Raw genomic sequence first — 21,450 nt, forward strand, 5'->3', positions numbered from 1 at the left:
AGCATTTCGCATTTACTATGACATCAGGGATCTCCATTCCTGATGATGTCGCGTGATGCCACGAGACCTGGGCACCTTATAAGGGGGCTTGTTGGGGGGATGTTGAGTGAGACACTGGTGGGAAATGCGCAATTCCATAGACCTTTGGTCGCAATCAAACATTATCTTTGAATTATTGCGACCTTTGTCAAATAAACAGTTAATGTAATTGCCATGTGGGTGGATGTCACAAAAGATGTCACATAAAAGATGTCACAAAGCAAACATTACTATTAGATAACGTCATTATTAGATGACATACATAACCTACTAACCAGCTGTTGGTCTGATGAGGTATTGAGAACATGTCTGTAACATTAACAGAGGGTGCCGTTGGGGCACTAGTGAAAGGTCAGGAGATGACCAGGCCGGTGGTGCTTCAAGTGTTAAAAATTGGTCAGAACGCTGCCAGGCCCAGTCGACCTGGGTTCTGGTGGATGGTGATGAGTGACGGTGTGCATTCCAGCATCTTCGGGCTAGAATCGCAGTTAAACAGTCTGATTGGGCTGATGGCAGTTCACTGTGTATGCCAGCTGAACAAGACGACCACCGACACACTGGAAAATGGAAAACGTATGGTGTTTATATCGGAAATGAAGGTGATGAAGTCGGCCGAGGAGATTGGAGACAGGATTGGGAATCCCACTCCCTTGAAGCCCATTTCGAGCGCCCCTTTCTCTCCCCAGAAGTCTAGCACCACGTCGTTCTCTCCCTCTCCCCAGAAGCGTGGTCCGAGCACATACTCAGGAGAGTACGATGTGCATGGACCTCCTCAGAAGTGTTCTCCGAGCGCCTACGTGTCTGCGTCTCGTCCGCCTGCTGCACGTCCTGGATCATCAAACAGCCTCACGTCTGCATCCCCCGCTAGCGCTCTTGGCCGTGGCGGTGGTGTGGTGAAGGTTCCTCCTCGTCGTAGCCCTCCACCTGCATCTGAAATTAAAGTGTTTCCTATTGCCTGTCTCAACCCCTACCAAACCAAGTGGACTGTGCGAGCTCGTGTGACTAAGAAGAGCGAGGTCCTCACATGGAGCAACTCCCGAGGAGAGGGCACGCGCTTTTCTTTTGAGCTCACGGACGAAAGTGGGGAGATCCAAGTCACAGCCTTCAAAAGAGAGGTGGACACTTTCTTCTCTTTAGTGGAGCGGGGCAAGGTGTACCTCATCTCCAAGGCAACAATAAAGACAGCCAACAAGCGGTACGCCACATTGAAGCACAACTACGAGATGACTCTGAACAACGCCACCACCATCGTGCCCTGTGAAGACAGCCCGGACATCCCCACGCTGCAGTACGACTTCGTACCCATCGCCGAGCTAGAGAACAGGGAGCCGGACGGCTTTGTTGATGTGATCGGAGTGTGCAGGAGTGCTGACGAGGTGTCTCGGATCATAACTAGAATGGGCAAAGACACCTCCAAGAGAGAACTCAGCCTGGTGGACACCAGCGGCAGAGAGGTAAGAGTCACCCTGTGGGGAGAGCAGGCGGAGAGTTTTGATGGCTCTGCTCAGCCCATAGTGGCCGTCAAAGCAGCTCGCCTGTCCGATTTCGGAGGCCGCTCTCTGTCGGCGTCGTTCAGCTCAACGGTCATGGTCAACCCGGATATACCGGAGGCCTTGAGCCTCAGGGCATGGTATGACGGGGAAGGCCAAGCCGTAGGCAGCCAATCCCTGACACAAGCCTGGTCACCGGCGGGGGCCGTGACCAAGGTCAACTGGAAAACCGTGGGCGACATGAAGAATGGACCTCAGGGACAGGGGGAATGGGCGGATTATTGCAGCATCGTGGCAACGGTCCTCAACATTCGTAAGGAGACCTGCATGTACCAGGCGTGTCCCCGTGAAGACTGCAACAAGAAGGTTGTAGACCTGCAGAATGGAAAGTACCGCTGTGATAAATGTAACCGAGAGTTCCCCGACTTCAAATATAGACTTTTACTGGCCGTCAATATAGCAGACTTTGGGGACAACCAATGGGTGACATGCTTCCAGGACACCGCTGAGGTCCTGCTGGGTCACAACGCAGAGTCACTGGCGCATCTGAGAGACACGGACGAGGCTGCGTTTGACGCCGTGTTCCACAAAGTATTCTTCACCACTCATGTCTTTAAGAACAAAGTCAAGCTGGAGACATACAATGATGAGACTCGCGTGAAGACCACAGTAATGGAAATCCAGCCAGTGGACCACCGGGAATACAGCAAGAGGCTGATCAGCAACATCCGCAGAATGGCCAGCGGACATACCGGTCTGTGAGCGTACACGGATATGAGTCATGCACAAAATGATTTGCCTGCATTCACATTCTCCTTAAGTAGGTATTAAGTAGGATATCTTTTTCAATGTTTCCTGATAGTTTCCATGTGGTCCATTGACCACATGAGAGCTTAGAGTCCATATTGTGGGGAAAACATTCGGCAAAAGTACCAAATTCATATGTCATGGTGTGCGATGCAATGTGAACTTGTAGATCTGATATGTTTGGCAAGAGATATGGTGTAGGGGAAATACTAGCAGCTCTATAATATAGAATCCAATGCAAGTGACACAGTGTGAACAGGTGATGAAGGATGATTCTGCAGAGGGATAGCTGTCATGATCATCAAGGAGCTCAAGGTTGTGTTGTGCCCCTCCCTGGTGTGCCCCTCCCTGGGGACACAACACATTAACCACGCAGGCTGCAGCCCTGTCAGCTGGAGAGGGCTGGATGCAGCCCTGTCAGCTGGAGAGGGCTGGATGCAGCCCTGTCAGGTGGAGAGGGCTGGATGCAGCCCTGTCAGCTGGAGAGGGCTGGATGCAGCCCTGTCAGCTGGAGAGGGCTGGATGAAGCCCTGTCAGCTGGAGAGGGCTGGATGAAGCCCTGTCAGCTGGAGAGGGCAGGCTGCAGCCCTGTCAGCTGGAGAGGGCTGGATGCAGCCCTGTCAGTTGGAGAGGGCTGGATGAAGCCCTGTCAGCTGGAGAGGGCAGGCTGCAGCCCTGTCAGCTGGAGAGGGCAGGCTGCAGCCCTGTCAGATGGAGAGGGCAGGCTGCAGCCCTGTCAGATGGAGAGGGCTGGATGCACAGCCTCAACTGAAGGATGCAGCTTTTTTCTTCTTTTCTTACCAGAAACAAAGTGGCATGGGGAGAGGGGGACAGAGAGAGGGAGAGAGATGGAATGCCATGATCATCACAGTACTATGATTATACTGTAGGCAGGCCTACTAGGAGAAAAACTTTTTTCAAAATAGTGTACAAATAATGTTAAAGTTATGTTTTTATGTGGCCACATGCCCACCAGTTCATTAAGTATGCCTGGTTTTCAGGTGGGTCCACCTGAACTGAAGGGGAGGGGATGATATTGTGATGAGATGTCAATAACATGGTGTATTTCTATTGGGCCCTTTGACTCAAAGGCAAGCTTTCAGCTTTCAGGAAGAAACCAAAAATACACAGGGAGGACATATTTCAATATTCTAACCACACACCTGGGGGTCTATTGAGTAATGTTAACTCCATAAACACATACAAACAGAAAAAGTGCACGGCACGTCAGCACCCCATCTTTAAGAATGGTTTATGAATTGTCCATGGGGCCCCTGCATAATGGGCCTACTGTATATTGGGTGTGTAGAACATCATGTAACTGTTAATTAAAATGTAATAAAAAAAATAGAAACAGGCGCTGTCAGTGGGAGTGGGACACAGTCCGATAGAAGCACTGTATACTTTGTTCATTTTGATAATCTTCTGGAGTGAATTATGTTTTTTGGAATTTCACTAGAGTAAGCAAGACCACAACTTACAAGCAGCTATATCCACTAGTTAACAGCTGCTCAAAGGTCCTGCAATGTATCCAAACCAGGGAAGTCCAGTAGTCCCAGTGTCTACAAAGCATGTCCTGGGCTGTTGTTGGAGTGAGGCTTCATTCACATGTACAAAACACCAACCAAGCAATGTTTGGTTGTTTTTTTTTGTTTTTTGGGCCACCACAATGCTTTTCTCATCAAACAAAAAAGTTTGGTAAAACCATGTGACTCCCATTGGAAGGGCATTGTGGTGATTTATAAATTAGTGGGATCAGATGCATGCTCATTATGAGCAAATTGTCACAGTAAGTTACATCTTCTGTGGCAATATATCCTAAGACCCTATTATACTTAGATGGTATTGGGTATAAAGCATGGATGAAATGGCCCTATCAGAGGAGTCAGCAAACCATGACCTTCCTTTGGTACATGATTGAGTGGGAGCGCTCCACCTGCTGGTGGATTATGAGAAGTGTAATTGTTTCCTTCACTTTTCTCACGTTGCCTTTATGGATTCAGTGAGCTCAATATTATTCAGTCACTTAGTCAGTTAGTCTACTGAATGTACTAATGTAGAGCTTATATGCACATGCACTATGCTACACAAGTTCACTTTAATTTGTGATGTTTCATTTTAACTTTAGTCGACCTATGGCTATGGCTATAATCTAATTAGTTTGCGTTTTTGTTTCGGATGTTTCCATGGTAGCAAAGAAACAAACTCACGGTCAGTCGCAACATGTAAGTGTAGCTGAAACAGAGCGAGGCTAAACATTATCTTCAAGAACCGATCGGCCTACACAACGTAACTTATAGACATGTCTATAAATACGGACCACGGGCTGCCGTTTTTACCTGGAAACACGTTTCGAGATGTTACGGTATGTAGAAAACCGCCTCTATGATGTACCGCGGTAACTTAACTTTAGACCTGCTGCATGTGATGTGATTGTGAACATAATGCCACTGACTCATACTGTAGGCCTAGAATCTTGTAGAATGTAGAAATTGTAGATGATAGAGCAGTGGTGAGGAACAGTAGCGAATTCCCTAAGCTGTGCTAGTCTAGTCTACATGTAAGTCTATAGAAATTGCATGTAGGCTGCTTGTCAATTCAACCTTATCTTCATATAATTGGTCCTCGGAGTCTGAGTCCTGGTCAGGTCATGGGGTGTGTGGACTAACTGCTGTAGGTCAGGCTACTACTTGGCTACAGCTGGCGTCTTGCAATGGGTCTGGTCCACAAGATTCGATACACCACCAATAAGATAGCATGTACCTGTCTAAATAGTCCACACCCACAACACCAGAGGGAGACAAGTTCAACAAACCATGTGCAACCCAGATTCAGCACAAACCAGGGACTAAATTAATTTAGCTCCTATGCCACCAAAATGTGGAACGCCCAACCAACAGTCATTAAGACATGTGAATCCTTTGACTCCTTCAAAACCGCTCTCAAAGGGCACCTACGGATGGCTGCAATTCAAAACTGGCCCCCGTAAAAAAGTCTGAGTCCCCTGCCCCCCCCCCCCCCTTTCCCCTCACTGTACGTCCTTTCCCTTTTTACCCCCTTTTATGATGACTTCCTGTTTTTGAGGGGCGCTAGCCCCTCCTATATACAGGTTTAATGTTTGTTTTTAGTTCAATGTGTGTTTTAAAAATGCCATTGACAATGAAGGGAAACTTTACATCATCTTGTCTCCAACACAAACATTAAATGCCATTAACAATAAAGAGAATTTAATGTTTGTTTTGTCACTGTTTGTTTTACATCTGCATTACATCACCTAATCAAGATGATATGAGCGCCCCTCACTTCACGGGTGTGATTTTTTTTTTGTTATATAGAAGTGTATATTTGTAGTTGTACGTCTTTAAATGTTCGGATGAATTGAAAATGGTGGACCCTGTTGTAAACATGTGTCATGCTTTATATGGTGTTGTCCACAGTTAACAGTTTCTGTATTGAGTTGTGCTTGAAATGTACGTATTCTGCATACTGTTAATACATATTCCAATCAATCAATCAATCAATGTATGTATGTAATGTGCGTTTAGAAGTCGGCCTTCCACCGGGCCCAGACGCTGGGCTACAGGAATGGCTACGCCCTGCAGCAACGGCCCACCGTCGGCATCGGACAGGCGGCTCTCATGTCGGCGCAGCTAACCCAGAATGAGATGGATGAGCTGTCCAAAGAGATACCGGCCCTCACCTATGGTGCTCCTAGACACAGCGCATCACTAGACTTCATACCTGCTCACGTGGCCTTTGACAAGAAGGTAGGCCTATCCAACCGTCCAACAAATGTGTGTAAGATATTTCTTTCCTGACGTGCTTAAAGATTAGCCAGTGAACGGTTCCAAATGCTATAATGTTGAGTAGTTTCTCTTTCAGAAATGAATATGTCACACCATGCACCACCATCTCTTACAGATTGCCACAGTGTGCCAAATAATTTCTGTTCTGTAGACACTTAAGTAGGCATATTTTCTGAAATGGGATTTATTTAAAGATATATCCAGAGCCTAGCTCCCTTCTCTGTTTATAGTACTCATTATGTTACGTATTTCCTACCTGGGTTCAGTTAAAACACACCCTCATTCTCTTTTTCTCTCTGTTTTTTAACAAATAAGCTACAAGTTACAATTACAAAATTGAAATTATGGAAAGGCCTTTTGATGAAAGTAAGCCTTAAGGAACAGTCATAATGAAGACATCGATTTAGCAAGTCCAAGCTCCTCACGGCAGGAAGTTCCAATGCAGAGGAGGCTGAGGAGCCCTGATAAAGACAGAGTCCACCTCGACTCAGGAACTTCCAGCAGTTTCCTGCCAGAGGACTTCTGGCTCATATAAGTCTAACATCCAATTGGGAGCCTGGCCATGAAGTGTCTTAAAACTTACACATGCAACCAGTGTAATTAGAAGTAATATCCTAATCTCCTTTAGTTAAACGATTTTACTTTGAACTAAGTTGTATAGACTGTACAATTTTATTGTCAAAGTCAACCTCCATTAAGAGTCAGATGCACATTGTCGTGTGTGTGTGTGTGTGTGTGTGTGTGTGTGTTCATTCAATGAACTAATTATATTCGTGAAATCACAACAGAAAATGAGCACATCTTGTCCTCTCCTCCACCAGGTACTGCGTTTCTACGGACACTTCCGCCAGGACGTGCTGGACTCGCCCGCGGAGGAGTACCGCGTGCGCCGCGTGGTCGTCTACTACCACCTGGAGGACGACAGCATGTGCGTGACGGAGCCGCGGGTGGAGAACTCTGGACTGTGCCAGGGCACGCTGCTCAAGCGCCAGCGTCTGCCCAAGAACGACCGCGGCGAGCACTACCACTGGAAGGACCTGAACGTGGCCATGGACCTGCCGGCGTACGGGGTCGTCTACCGCCTCACGCACTGTGACGCCCGCACGCAGGTGAACGCCGCCGCCGCCGCGCTGATTTTCACCTGCTCGTCTTGATGATGAGAGCGGCCCACATTGACACAAACAATGAAATCTGTATACAAATGTAACAAAAGTTAAATTAAACCATGCACATGTACGTCTGTGATGTGACAATACATCAGAGTTTAGTTGACCCTAACAGGTCCACAACACTAAGGATTTTACTGTGTAACAAATACATCTTTTGCTATCAATTGGTGGGTTATAGGCCAGGTGAACTTGTGAACTATTGCTATATAACATTAATGCTCTCTCTCTCTCTCTCTCTCTCTCTCTCTCTCTCTTTCTCTGTCATTTTCACACTCTGTCACTCTGTGTTGCCTGATGTGACTGGACAGGAGTTCATGGAGAGTGAAGGCCTGATTGTGAATGACTTTGAGCCGACCCCTGTGGATCCTTACATCACACATCGTGCCCAGCCCCACCGCTCCTATGTCTCACCCCCCGACTTCGACCACTTTCACCAATTCCTTACAATGGACCGCAAGGTAGGGGAAGGGTACTAATTTCCAGTTCGTAGTGATTCACAAACCACTCCCCACAGGCCCACACACACATTTGAAAAGGTTTCGTGCCAGGGACCGCGACCCCCATGAGAGAATATTTGTCAACATTTTCCAAAAAATAGCCAAGAAATAAAATAGGGCTAGTGTTTACATTGTTCCTCTCCCAGACCCCACTCTCACCCTCCGTTGCATATGTCTTCTTGCGTCAATTACGTTCGACTCTGCAAGGCACTTTAGAGAACCCAGTGCACTGATGTGCACACATAGGAACCAACCAGTGACTACATGCCTACATACTTCCTTTCATCTACTCTATATATACGGTATGTCTTGCCAAACCATAGTTGCGCTTCACCCTGCTGGTCGACTATTTCTAAACAAGGGAACTGGCATGCTCAATTCAAAAGTCTTAAGTACAGTATGAGCACAAAATAGCAAGTGAAGTCATCAGCACTCGCAAATAACAATGTATTTTAATATAACGCTCAAAAGCAGTAGGAAACAACCCTCCCTCTGCATGTCTGACTCATGTGACTCATGTGCTACAGTAGCAAGTCTATCTCATGTCAGGCCCCAAAAGTGTGAACTTGTGAAATGACACTCCATGGTGGTAATATAGCTGGACTATTACAGTAGAGCACTGCTGTGACAGTTAAACCAAATGTTGTCACCTAGTGCCTTGTTCATCACAGAAACAATACTCAGTTGAGTCCTAATTCTTGACATACTATCCCTCTTCTCCGTAGGTATTACGCTTCTTTGCGATGTGGGATGACACTGCAGCTCTGTATGGGGAAGCCAGGCCGGTGACCATCCAGTATTACCTGGTAGATGACACGGTGGAGATCAGAGAGGTCCACCAGGCCAACAGTGGCCGAGACCCTTTCCCTGTCCTGCTGCGGAGGCAGAGGTTGCCCAAGGAAATTAACCCAGCTTGTGGTGAGACACAAATATTGAAGATTTGACACTGTACTTAAATCAAATGGAATAGAATCACAGTTCAATCTGGCCTTTTATAAGTCTATTACTGTAAAATGTAACGATGTCCTCTCAGATGGAATTCATACATTCTGTAGACCTGAGGGCAATTCTAAAAATGGATTCTAAATCATGTAGAAGCCAAATTATTTCTGAAAAACGTTTCTGAAAATACTAGAAGTAGAAACAACTAAAATGACACAGAGGCATTGACCGGTCCAAGTGGAATAGTATGAGCGTGACGACACTAGCGTTGACTCCCATTGTAACAATGGAATGCGGAAGTGCTCATTCTATCTCAATGGCATAGTTCCAATGTTTGGAACTATCATGGTCGCAGGCAACGTATTTCCTGTAGGCGGAGAAAACATACCTGTGGTGTAAACAGTGGCTTTTCTACTACATTGAATGGGAAAGTGACTGATGTTAGTCTGCTCAAACGGTACTCTTTTACCTGCTTTTTACTAACACTAACTTTACAAAGATGCCCAGAACATCGGGATGAACCTGTGTAGTTTATGGCTGCTCCATCAGTAGTGGCAACATTCAACTTTGGAGAGAAACGGAATGTCAAAAAAGACACTGTGGTGGCTGAGACCAGAGCCATAGAGTAATGGTTGAGACGAAGCAGTGAAAGGTCCTGAAAGATACATAACGTCAGTCTTAACCAATACCCAATCTTTCTGTTGTATGAACACAAGGCTGCTGTACTTTATACCTCATACTTTAAAGTATTAGGTATTACGTTTTCTAAATCACTGGATTACTTAATTTTGGACTTTATCTCTCACCTGCACATGAGACTATTTCCACAAAGGCCTAACAGTATGTTGTAGGCTATGTTCTATAAATGATCTGTTACTATTCTATTGCTGCACTTTACAGTACGTACAGTACACATCTGCAATCTGTTGTATTTTTAATCTCACATACCTGTTATGCTGTATAATGGTATATATTTCTTCACTCAACTCATATTAGGAACATTTGACCTGTTTCTATCCGTGTTTATCCGTTCTCTTCTTCTTTACACCCGTTTAATGACAATAAACACTGATTGTGAATAAAGGTCTGCTCTCCCATGTTGTCGTCCAGAGCCCTTCCCTAGCTGTGTGCTGGAAGTCTCCCGGCAGGAGGTGTGTGAGTATTACTCCCCCAAGGACTTCCAGGTCGGGGAGACGGTGGAGCTGTTGGGCCGCAGCCTCCTGCTGTACGACTGTGATGACTTCACCAAGAGCTACTACCAGCAGAGCCACCCGGACATGGAGCTGAAGCCCAAGGACTTACCAAGGAAGGAGACGGACATGAGGAGGGTGAGAGAACTGAAGCCTCACTGATACCAGATTTCTGGATTTGATGCTCATCCCGATTACAGATGCTTTCACCGATATTTTGGGGGCACGGCGGTGGCGCAGTCGGTAGTGCTGTCGCCTCACAGCTAGGTCGTCTCGGGTTTGATTCCTGCCGGCGACGCCGTGTTCTCCACGTCATCAGCACCCTTACCCTAGCTGGGGTTGGTGAATGGGCCTTTCTATGTGGAGTTTGCATGTTCTCCATATGTCCCCTAGGCCGCCTAGGGTAGGTACCCTCACAAAAACATGCAGTAATCCTAGTTTCTGTACTGCCTCCCCCTGGCCAGCCTGATTAGATGGAGGGGAAAGGAACTGGTTGGAATAACGTGTTCCTTCCACGCGCTAGGTCCTACCGGGGAAACAACCCCTCCCCCCCCCCCCCCCGCTCAGGTGATAAGAAGCGGCCATCTCACTCCTCATGCATTGAAGGAAGTATGACCTCAGTTCGGGGCTCTCCCCAGGTTGGCAGAGGGAGGGTAGCACCCAGGATTACAGTTTAGGCTCATATACCGATTCGTCCAAAAAGTCAAATAATGGCCGATATATCAGGCTGGCTATATAGCACTTTCTGGAAATAAAAATGTCAATGGTTTGCCGTCTATAAGCCTCACCATTTTCATCTTTCTTCTTCTCCCCATTCATTTAATTTTCTCCTGTCTCCTTACAGGAGATACCACCCTACAACGGTTTTGGCTCACTGGAGGATTCTCTCCAGAACTGCCTCACTCTGATCCCAGAGCCTCCAAAAAAGGACCTGTTGAAGATGCTGGAGAACGACCAGAAAGTGTTACGCTACGTTGCCAGGCTGGTGAGAGAATGACTGACGACTGAATGACAAACACAAGGCCTTGGCTGCTCGTGCTGTACATGACAACCTAATGGGTCACTGAACACTTAAAATGTCGTAACAAAACAATAAGCTTGAACGAATAACAGACAAGTCTTCCTTCTGCCTCTACATCGGATGTCCTTGACGTTGGACTGTAGCAACGAGTGGTAGCTATAGTGTTGCTAAGGGGTTAGTCATGGTGCCGTTTAGTTATGAGGGGAAGGGGAACTGGGACTAGATACTACTGTATGCTTTCCTGCTGAAACTCCTCCCTGTAAGTCGAAAAGCAACAGCTATGACCAGGACCATGAGTATCACAAAAACATTTACATGAATCAATTACAGTGGCCATATAATTACATTATTTTACATAGTCACAATAGCTGGCAACAGTCAAATTTAACAACTACGGGTAAAATTTACCAGCAATTCATTAACATCTGCCAAGTTCCGACCATGGTTATTCTCCCCCCTAACACCTCCTCCCTGCTGTTCCAGGACTCACAGAATCCCAGCGACGAGGGTCGTCGCTTCATCTTGTCTTATTTCTTGTCCAGCGACATGGTCTCTGTTTTTGAGCGACCTGTCCGCAACTCTGGGATCATTGGTGGAAAGTTCCTGGAGAAGACACGCATCCCCAAGCCGGGCAGCACTGTGGACAATCCTGCCTTCTACTCACCAGACGACTTTGCAATTGGAGCTACTGTGGAAGGTAATGCATGATTTATACTTTTGTTTTTCCGAGTATCACTTTCCGAGTACATCACTTAAAGCAGATGTATAGGCTCACGTTACATACATTGCGCTGCAACATGTGAGCTTGTAGAACTACCGTTTTTCGGTGCGCGACAACACAACAGGTTCTTCCTCTGGACTGTATTGAAATAAGGAGAAAATCTAAGTTCTGACCTTATTTTCAGCTTGAAGTATACAGTAGTAAGACATTACGACCCCAAATTACGTTTTGTTAACAGACCTTTTCGTTTCTTTCACCTCCTTTCTGTCCTTGGCCTTTAGTTTTCGGACACCGCTTTGTCCTGATCGACGCCGACCACTACGTGCTCAAGTACCTGGAGTCCGTTGCGGACCGGGTCCCCTCCCAGACCCTGCACTCACTGCGGCAGAGGCTGGGTGTGCATCCAGACCAAGGGATGGTCGAGACAACCGGACAGAATGGTACAATGCGCTCAGCTCCACTTCTAAGCCCCCAGCCAAATATACCATGAGGGTTTATCCTTCACGTTCAAGTCAATTCATAAAAGGCAATATCTATTTTGTAACCACAAATTACAGCTATATTAAAGTATTAAAACATAAATACACATTACACACACACATGTATATATTTTGACATTTTGTTTAAAGGAGCCAATGTTCCTTCTAAACACATACAAATGTGTTCTGTAATGAATTAAGAGTAGGCGTTACTTCTCAAGTAAACAGCAACTCATATGCGTACTGCTACTGTATGTTCCTTGTCCTTCCTCAGGTTGATGAAGTACCAGAACCTTCTTCATAACACGACGACAGAGAGGACAATGTTATTCACACCAGTGTTACTTCCAGTGATTCTCAAACCGCCATAACTCTGAGTGTGTATACGGATGGAACCAAATGGACTTGTAAGGGTCTGTCTGTACACTCAAGAGTTACAGGCATCATGTAAGGGTCCATTTGGAACCCCGCCGAGGAACCCTGAAGGTCCATGGATGCAACTTTGAGAACCACTGTCGTGTCAACCATTCTGAAAGCTGTTATCCTACATTTTAACCAATACCCATTCAGTATATTGCTTAGTAAATATCCTGTTAATCATTGGACTTTTGTGTTTATTATATATATATAGCCTTGATATTAGATTATATAATGCCTTTATATTATATTATGTGTACAGTTGAACATTCAAAGAACCACCTGGTATCACTATAACCGGCTGCTGGCTGGGTTTCAATAACTCACAACAATGGATGAACAAAATACACCATCTGTGCCCTATTTCAGAAAAACAAAATCATTTAATGAAGTTATAAACATATCTTTATAAAAAAAAAAAAAAACATGGAATGGAACGGGCATGCGGTAATATCCAACATACATACATACATACATGATGCTTATCTGTAAGTGACCAGCAAGACTGACCTGAACGAGTAGAAGGAGCTACAGTGACAGACAGAACCTTTGGCTGGTCACATCTCTCAACAGCCCAGCCCAGCCCCACCCATTTAGCACAATACCCTTCACTCACTTACGGGGTAATGGGCAATGTTCGGGCCAGTATGTCCTTTCCTGGATACCGTTGCATCATTAACATTGTTCCTGCACCAGGCGGGCCTGGCTAGAGAACAAGCAAAGCCTGCTCTACAGTATGACGAGCTCAAAACAGCGGCAACATCAGACAAAGCTACAACCAGTACAGTACTTTTAGGTACGAGGATAGGCACCGACACATTCAATATTGGCACGCACACTATACAGAGTACAGCATGTGCGCTGCATACTGCGTTTACTTAACGTTTTAATAGTTTTGTATATACAATACAATGGACCATAGGGTGGGATAGCAGGCAGCGTGGGTGAATAAAAAAATACTGATATGAGAAGAGTAAATGTCTGTTGGGCTCGAGGGGCATCCGTGGATTTTCATTTTCCAGCATTGACGCCTGTGTGTCCATAAGCGACGTAGTCCCTGTGGCACAACCGGACATACCCACCAGGAGGTCAAAGGCCACCGGCCACCTGATTCCCAATGTGCTGATGAAAAGGCCACTGATCAGGGCAGATATTACAGGGTCTAACTTAGGGTGCTTTGATCTTCTTGGTGCGAGGTGAAGCTCCGTTCTCTGCCTTAAGAACTCCGTTTTCATGGTGTCCAACTAGCAGGCAAAGACAAAAAAAAAAAAAAGAGGTGAGCACTATGCAAAGGTAGACCACACACAGTATTGCTGTATTAGAGGACAGCATGAGGATGTGTCATTTGTACTCACGCGAGTCTCTCTTCAGCGGTCGTAATGGCTGCTGTTTGGCGACGCCGGCGACCTTCTTGCGGGCAGCCTGTTCATGTCTGAACTCTCTCCAACGCCTCAGCTGGAATCGGATGAACTTCCAGAGAAGCCAGGACTGGATCAAACATACCAGTAGTAGAACAGACATCCTACCGAATACAGCAGGGTTATTAACCGTTTGGCCGCCATGATTATTTAAAGAATGATTACTATATGCCAGGATATCCCCCCCCGTTCAACCCTTATTTTGAAGATCCAAAACACCGCGACCGGACTGAATGGTGAGTGTTATGGCTAACAACAGATAGCCATCCGAAGCCAATTACTTACGTTTAATTGGCGCTTGTCGAGACTAATGATTAATGTACGTTATGTTATGTTTTTCGGTGGGGAAAGTATTTAGGATATATCGGACAACAGTTATCAGATACAATCAGTATCAATCAATTTATTGCTTGCTGAAAAGTACTAATTTTCAAACTAGCTAGCTATCAGTCGTTTTCAGCAAGTGGTCAAGTGACAAAGTAGGCTTACCAGACAATGGCCTTACCTTATAAGCACAGTATTGAAGTTTCCGACCTCCCAGTCCAGCCCCTGGTTCTCAGCGCGGCCCAAACCAAAGCCCACCGCCAGGAACATCAAGGTCAGCGTCACCATCCGCGTAAACACAAAGCTGACTGCCCACAGGTCAAACCTGGAACACCGCATACAGTACAGCAATTTAATGTTAAATAAATAGAAAGACAAATATATTTTCTTTACTCTCTCAGTGCCAAATCGATGACATGAAAAGAAAGGTTGAGTTGCTAACATTTTCTGGTGGTTCTCATCAGTGAAGTAGAACATTCTGGCGATGTGGAAGCCCAGCTCTGACACATACTGTAGGAAGAGCAGTACCAGTCCCACGCGACTCAAACTACAGAGAAGACAATGAAGAGGTGATTGGTCAGAGAAGCAGGGAGGGATACGTTAGGTGGGCAATAGAAAGTAAACAAAGACATTTAGGCGTGACCTCGAAATTTTAAAAGATTCTTCTAAATCCTCCAGTTTTCTGAAATAAATATTTTCAAGATTTTTCAAAAATAGCAGAACTACAAGCTCTATGAGCTTGTAGATCTGCTATTTTTCAATAGCTAGATTATAACACAAAATAATTATTAAAACACCAAAAGGGGTTCCCGCCCAAAATGGGTTAATTCTCGATTCTCTTGTAAACCAATTAGTCCTACATCAGTGATGATCAAATCTAAGATCTAAATAACCCAATCCACCCCCAAACCTCCTTAGGATCTATGTGTTGGAAATTGTGCAATACTGTAAAGTTAAGATGTTATGTAGTACATCATGGTCACCGAACATGTTCAAGTCTAAAAGGTGTCAATATTCTTTCCTTCAAGACAAAAATGGTTTTATAGAATAGGTTGGGAATCCTTCTCGTGGATGCTCACTTTAACACGTAGGCTGCGGAGATGTGCAGCAGGTACAGGCAGATGTACTGGAGCTGTCGTGGAATCTCCTCCTGGAAAACAAAGTCTGTGTTTATAGGCATTGTCTTGCTTTGCAATATCTGAATGCTCCTTTTTTTTCTCTCTCACTTACAATCTGAAACTCACACATACAGTATAGTATATGAACAGCTAATCCAGTCAACAGCCCAAAAAAAAACATTCCCATGGCCTACTGACCTTGCGTACTTTCTGGAAGTAGAGCTCTGGCAAGGCATGGAGCCAGTAAGCCAGCTGAGTGAGGTAGAAGAACTTCACCTGAAATCTACAGGAGAGGGTGGGAGCACTTTAGAATAACATCCAATAGCAATGGTAGGGGTCAGGGGTTTATTTGTTAAATAAACAAAGTAAAAGAACTACAACATGCAGTGCAGAGTCAATTTATTTGGAGGAATAACATTGATTGATTGATCGAAGTATTTATTAACAGTTTGCAGAATGGGTACATTTCACATGAAAGCACAACTCAATACAAAGACTGTTACTGTGGACGACACACTGATAAAGCATTACACTTATTTACAACAGGGTCCACCATTTTCAATTCAGCAGAACATTTAGAGACGTACAAATATACACTTCTATAAAAGAACAGTAAGGAGGTAAAAAGGGAAAGGAAACATATACAGTAAGGGTAAGAGGACGGGGGGGATTCGGATTTTACGGGGGCAAGTTTCCCCCCGTAAAATCTGATCTGTAAGTGCAGACGGCTGCACTTACAGATTGCAGCCGTCTGTAAGTGCCCTTTGAGAGCGGTTTTGACGGAGTCAAGGGATTCGCATGTCTTCATGGCTATTGGTAGGGCGTTCCACATTTTGGTGGCATAGCAGCGAAAATAATTTAGTCCCTCGTTTGTGCCGAATCTGGGTTGAACATGGTTTTGTCCCTCTGGTGTTGTGGGTGTGAACTTTGTTGACATTAAGGAAGTATTTAGACAGCTACATGGGTATCTTGGTGGTGTGGCGTGCTTGTTGAACACATTAAGTTCCAAAGTAATTTGTAATAATTACATTCAATCATCAAATAACAAATTATTACCCATTAGACATAATGACATTTTTATTCGATTACTTCATGGTGGTATGAAAGACCATTAATAATGTTTTATACTTGGTACAGAATTTACCATCTAAAAATACCAATCTAATGTTGATATTATAGTTACCTGAGGTGTACATGCGGGTAGTTCTCCCAAAGACTGCTAGGATGAAGAATGTACCCTTCCTGTGGGGACAAGCCATTATGAGACAGTTAAAGAAAAACCTTTCCACTCTTTAATTCGTTTAAATTAATAAATTATCTTTCTCCCTCTCACTAGTGTGCACACAAATGCAGGCATCCCAACGGAAATAAGCCAATTAGTGTTGTACTTTTTCTCTGGAGGATCAAAATACCAAAAAACAAAGCAGCTCAAACAAGTCATCTTACTGTTATGAGTATGTACAGGGTCCAAATGCTCGACACCAGGTGGAACACGCACAGCTGACCCGACTCATTGAACTTTGTGTTCTTGCTTTTGGACAGGTGGAGACGCCGGTTCACCTTCTGCAAACCAAGACAATACAATACAGGGCAATGAATGGGTCACGTGATCTGAACAGGAGCCAAAGAGAGCCATGGGTGTGGGTGTCACATCTGATCTGGTCACATTAAGTAAGACCAAGGTCCTCTTTCAGGTCCTGGTTACATAAAAAAAACATCATTATACACAAAAGGAGAGGAGTGTCAGTGTAGAGTAACTGAAATCCCTTGACACAATAGACAGTACACACTATTTATAGTCACTCCTGCATACACACTTCTGAGCAAAGTGTTCCATTCAAAGGTTAACCCTTCATGAACCCACGTTTCAACCCACGTTTTCACGTGTCGGGAACAAGGAACACTGACAAATTATACTCTGGGAAATGTTCATAATACAATTCAGGTATGATGCTGTGGGCTTGGGCTGTATAAAGGTTGCCCGCATTTGGCCTGCGGGGCGCACTTTGTACACAGCTGGAAGTGTTGTTATGATCAACAACAATAAAACATTATGTAACGGCACATAACTTTCAAGCAACCCTAACCTCCGTTAAAATAATAATAATGTTCTTTAGCTTTCTGATTTGGAGGTCTAACTCTTACCCATGATGTAGTCTCGCGTGGTCAGACTGTTGCCTCTCGCAACTTTCAAAAGCCTTCTGTCGTACAGTTTGGAGAACGGAAGCTCTGATCATGAGTAAAATATAAAGCGGAAGTGATGCCTCCTCCCCACTTCACTTTTGTCTTTGCAGTCGTGCGAATTTATCCTAATATAAATAGAAATCTAAACAGATATAGCTTGCTGTTTAGCAGAAATGGGAAATAGAAAATTAGCTCAAAGCTTAAAATATATTTTTGTGAATGGAAATGACAAACAGATTACTCTGATTTTGGGAGGTGTAGTTCCAGACTATACTTTTATAGCATTCGGAGATTGTGCAATAGTTGTATGGCTATGCGAGATTACCCATAATGAAATGCATTAGTGTCAGGATACTCACATCTAGGATGTATTCCTGCACCACCGCATGGAGGATAATAGTGATGAAGAAATAGAAGAGTATGGTCGCACAGTCCTTCCATCCATACTGGTACAACGTCACCTCTCCCTCTAAACACACACACACACGGAAAGATTACAAACATACAGTTGCCTATGTTTGCTCTCAGAGGTGTGGTATAACTCTCCGGGATGTAAAAACACAACTTTATCAAATTTGCTTAAAGTTTGATGCTTTGGCCTTTCATTTATTACATTTGTATAACTGCTGAGCTACAATGGTACACTTTTACAGTATCCGCCTGCATTCTGAACAGCCACGCTTGACTTGTTCATTGCAACCTGTATCAGTGTGCTATTGAATAATTGATGTTTACCTGGTGAGAGTGTGCTGACATTGTATTGAGGCTGAATGAAGAGAATAGCAGTCTTGGCTGTTGCCTGCAAATTAGAAGAGACAAGCAATGTTAAGCAACATGTTTGGAAGTACTTTGCACCAACATTAAGGAGATTGCTTGATCAAAGTCAGATAACAGGAACATTTGATTTAATATTGTTGCCTCATTTCTGCACATAATCGCCCACTAGTCTGGGGCGCCGGTGGCTCAGGGGTAACAGATGGTAACCACAAGGTTGCCAGTTCGAACCAGGGCTTCTCCAGAGTTTGAGAGTGTCCTTGAGCAAGACACTGAATCCCTAGCAGACACTGCTCCTGATGTGCTGGTTGGCACAATCTATGTGAAGTGCCTTGGATAAAGAAAGGCGCTATGCACCATTTACCATTTACATTTTGATGCTGGGACGTGGAATTCCAGAAGGTGACGGTGCTGAGCTGTTCGAAATGTGGCCAGCATGACAAGGCTTGCATTGACCTGGGAGGACGCTGGCAGGCTGGCTGGCACGCCGCTACAGAAGTGGGGACTGGGACAAGCAAAGTCGCCCACATTCCTGACGCGCCTGGCCACAGGTGCCTTGTCAACGTCCTCTTCTAGAATATTCACGTGTAATTACGTCCGCTCTTTCCGACACGAAACGTGAAACTTAAGGAAATCCCCATTCAAAAAATACCGTCATGCATTATTGCATGTTGGATGTCGGATTCCGGTTTGAAACTATTGCCCCAAAACATGAAGCTAGGCTACCTACCTACCAAAGTAACCTAACAATAAGAAAATGTACATTTTGTGTGTGGATATTTGCATCTATCTTCAAATGGGTTAAGTTAACCTACTACACTACATTCCCATTTGAGCAGGACTGTCTTATTTATTCGGTGGTACAGGGCTCGCGGCAGCAGACCGCTCAGAGATTGAGACGTGGCAGTAAACTGGGGGATCAAATTGTTGCAGCGGGTTGTCTTGGCTCGAAATGGCTCTGGATTCAACTAGACACTTTAGTTTGGGTGGCAAATTTGAGTCAATATCGTCGATAGAAAACAATCATGATCAACGTGGAAGTTTTAGCCAGAGTAAGTTTTTAAGTCCAAGCGCATGTCAACTGTTGTTTTGTTTTGTAGCCCAGTTTTCCAAGTGATTAATCCTTATTATTAGTGACAGCATGCCATTCCAACAGTTGAGCCAACCAAACCCATTTTAAAGCACTAAATGTTGGAATACTGTAGAAGAGGAGTTGAAGAATAGTGTCTACGAATGCATAGGAGACTCTGAGAGAGATATTCGTAATGATAAAATTATCTTTACATTTCGACTTGTAATATATATTGTCAGCTTGTTCTCATGAATACCACAACTGGATAAGCTTCTGACTGCGAACACTATAGCATTCATTGTCCACAAAAACTTGCCAAAAAATGCAACAATGTATCAAGCAGCCATCCTCTTCTCTGCGGAAGATAGTAGCGTAGTGCTCAGAGCCAGAATGCAGTCAAAAATTCAAAATAAAGCAATACTTCTGCGAGAGGAAACCTTTGCAGCACATTACAGTTTCCACTTGTGCTAAGTAACACGACATCGGCAGCATAAATATCTCACAATCTGCAGCAGACTTGCCAACAAAAAACAGCTGAGTGAGAGAAGAGGGGAAAAAATGAGAATCTGAGAGTTCATCTCACCTCAAACATCAGGCCAATCAAAATGAAAATCACCAAACTGAACACGATGTCGGCGTGGTTCTGAATTAAGAACTCCTGGCTGAAGAAAGGATAACTCTTGTTTCTTCGCCGAAATGCCATTTCAGCACAATACAGTTTTTCCTACTTATTTTTCTAAATCTGATTTTTTCTTCTTCTGACTACGAAGTTCAGGAGTTAACTTTCTCCTCGACGTGCGCATGTGCGGCGTCTTAAAGGGCGAGTGCCATAAATTCCTCCTTTGAAGCCATTTTCAGGACTACCTACGTTACAGGCTGAAGGGGTTACATTTCAAGACAACTGTCTGCCAGGCTCAAGCTGGACGAAACTGAGAGGCTGAGCCATTCAAACAGGTATTTAAGTTTCAATACAAGGAGAAAGAACTAGAACATACAATATTACGTTATGTCACCCAAACTGTGGCAAACATGACATTTATTGCTTGTTAAAACCCACAAGTGGCCTCGCACCCAACAGATCCGAAAAAGATAGATAGGCCTACTCAACCTGAGAGGGAGAAAACTATGAAAACCACGAAAAACAGCACAATTTCACCATTTGCATTTGTGGGTAGCCTATATATGCAACCCCCCTTTCCAGAACTGCCATTAGTAAAATGAGTGCTCTCTAAATATAGCAATCAGAAATACATTAAAAATATGAGCACAATAAGTACCTATAAAGCATATTTTCATTTTGTCCACATTTGACATTTTTAAAAGTCAAATATGTGCCTGAGACAATTCTTTTAACTACAGAATGTCAGTTCAAAACAATTGCAGTTTCTCAGCAAATGACATAAAATAAAGTTTAAAAAAAGTTAAAAGATCAAACACAGTTTTGCCAGGTGGTTGATGCAATAATAGTCCTGTTCTAAGCGATGTCCGTTGACAAGAGTAGATTATTCAGTGTGTGTGTGTGTGTGCGTGTGTATACAGTATATTATGGAGGGGTTGTATTTTAATGGGAATAACAAAACATACACATAGCACAAGAGTACAGAACTTATGTGTGCTTTTAAGAAGATGGCAAAGCGTAAAGCTCTGGTTTGCATTGTGATGTTAAAGGAGCACTGAATGCACTGTTCCTCAACATCAAGTCTGGGACCACCAGGGGGTCTAAAGGCTCATTCATAGTCTGGATTTTCGAACACCACCGTCCCAGCCCTTCTCTCTGTTTTTACTCACCGCCTCTCAACGTTATTTCAGCTCCAGTGGTGAGCTCACCACCCTTTCGGTGGTCACCTCACCACCGAAAGTTCTGACTATGAATGAGCCTTTAATGGGACACGAGATGAGAGTGTACAAATTGAAGCATTTGTACCCTCTCAGAGTTAAATGAACAGAGAATGTTATATTGTAGATTGGGGTCCCAAATATTT

At 44.4% G+C, this 21,450-nt stretch overlaps 3 protein-coding genes across 3 annotated transcripts; 2 read left to right on the forward strand and 1 right to left on the reverse strand.

Moving 5' to 3' along the window:
- Window positions 1-344: 344 nt before the first annotated feature.
- On the forward strand, window positions 345-2,291 carry LOC310876952 (replication protein A 70 kDa DNA-binding subunit-like; the record flags this gene model as incomplete). The annotated part of the gene is made up of 1 exon (XM_083790600.1): window positions 345-2,291. One exon carries the CDS (start codon window positions 345-347, stop codon window positions 2,289-2,291), a length of 1,947 nt encoding a protein of 648 aa, XP_083646726.1.
- A 2,283-nt stretch (window positions 2,292-4,574) lies between these two features.
- efhc1 (EF-hand domain (C-terminal) containing 1) lies at window positions 4,575-12,692 on the forward strand. Its single transcript, XM_083789726.1, has 10 exons — window positions 4,575-4,701; window positions 5,882-6,103; window positions 6,964-7,251; window positions 7,620-7,769; window positions 8,534-8,726; window positions 9,861-10,078; window positions 10,785-10,925; window positions 11,445-11,658; window positions 11,964-12,122; window positions 12,436-12,692. Exons 1-10 carry the CDS (start codon window positions 4,639-4,641, stop codon window positions 12,438-12,440), a joined length of 1,653 nt encoding a protein of 550 aa, XP_083645852.1. The 5' UTR covers window positions 4,575-4,638; the 3' UTR covers window positions 12,441-12,692.
- A 245-nt stretch (window positions 12,693-12,937) lies between these two features.
- Window positions 12,938-20,237, reverse strand: tram2 (translocation associated membrane protein 2). Its single transcript, XM_083790091.1, has 11 exons — window positions 20,052-20,237; window positions 18,358-18,421; window positions 17,982-18,091; window positions 16,885-17,001; window positions 16,622-16,680; window positions 15,637-15,721; window positions 15,400-15,470; window positions 14,763-14,867; window positions 14,502-14,645; window positions 13,934-14,100; window positions 12,938-13,822 (listed from the first exon to the last, which is right to left on the reverse strand). The coding sequence occupies exons 1-11, from the start codon at window positions 20,169-20,171 to the stop codon at window positions 13,746-13,748; spliced, it is 1,119 nt and encodes a 372-aa protein (XP_083646217.1). The 5' UTR covers window positions 20,172-20,237; the 3' UTR covers window positions 12,938-13,745.
- Between the last annotated feature and the right edge of the window lie 1,213 nt (window positions 20,238-21,450).

Source organism: Protomyctophum parallelum (genome assembly GCF_964188405.1).
Source record: "Protomyctophum parallelum genome assembly, chromosome: 19".
Classification (NCBI taxonomy): Eukaryota; Metazoa; Chordata; class Actinopteri; order Myctophiformes; family Myctophidae; genus Protomyctophum; species Protomyctophum parallelum.

Bases quoted from the DNA above. Each gene is read 5' to 3' on its own strand.
- tram2 (XM_083790091.1), bottom strand. From the start codon at position 20,171: ATGGCATTTCGGCGAAGAAACAAGAGTTATCCTTTCTTCAGCCAGGAG. The intron at 15,722-16,621 runs GTAACTATAATA...CCTCTCCTGTAG, and splicing joins TACCCGCATGTACACCTCAG to ATTTCAGGTGAAGTTCTTCT. The intron at 15,471-15,636 runs GTCAGTAGGCCA...TTTGTTTTCCAG, and splicing joins ACTTCCAGAAAGTACGCAAG to GAGGAGATTCCACGACAGCT.
- efhc1 (XM_083789726.1), top strand. From the start codon at position 4,639: ATGTCTATAAATACGGACCACGGGCTGCCGTTTTTACCTGGAAACACG. The intron at 7,252-7,619 runs GTGAACGCCGCC...GTGACTGGACAG, and splicing joins ACTGTGACGCCCGCACGCAG to GAGTTCATGGAGAGTGAAGG. The intron at 7,770-8,533 runs GTAGGGGAAGGG...TCTTCTCCGTAG, and splicing joins TCCTTACAATGGACCGCAAG to GTATTACGCTTCTTTGCGAT.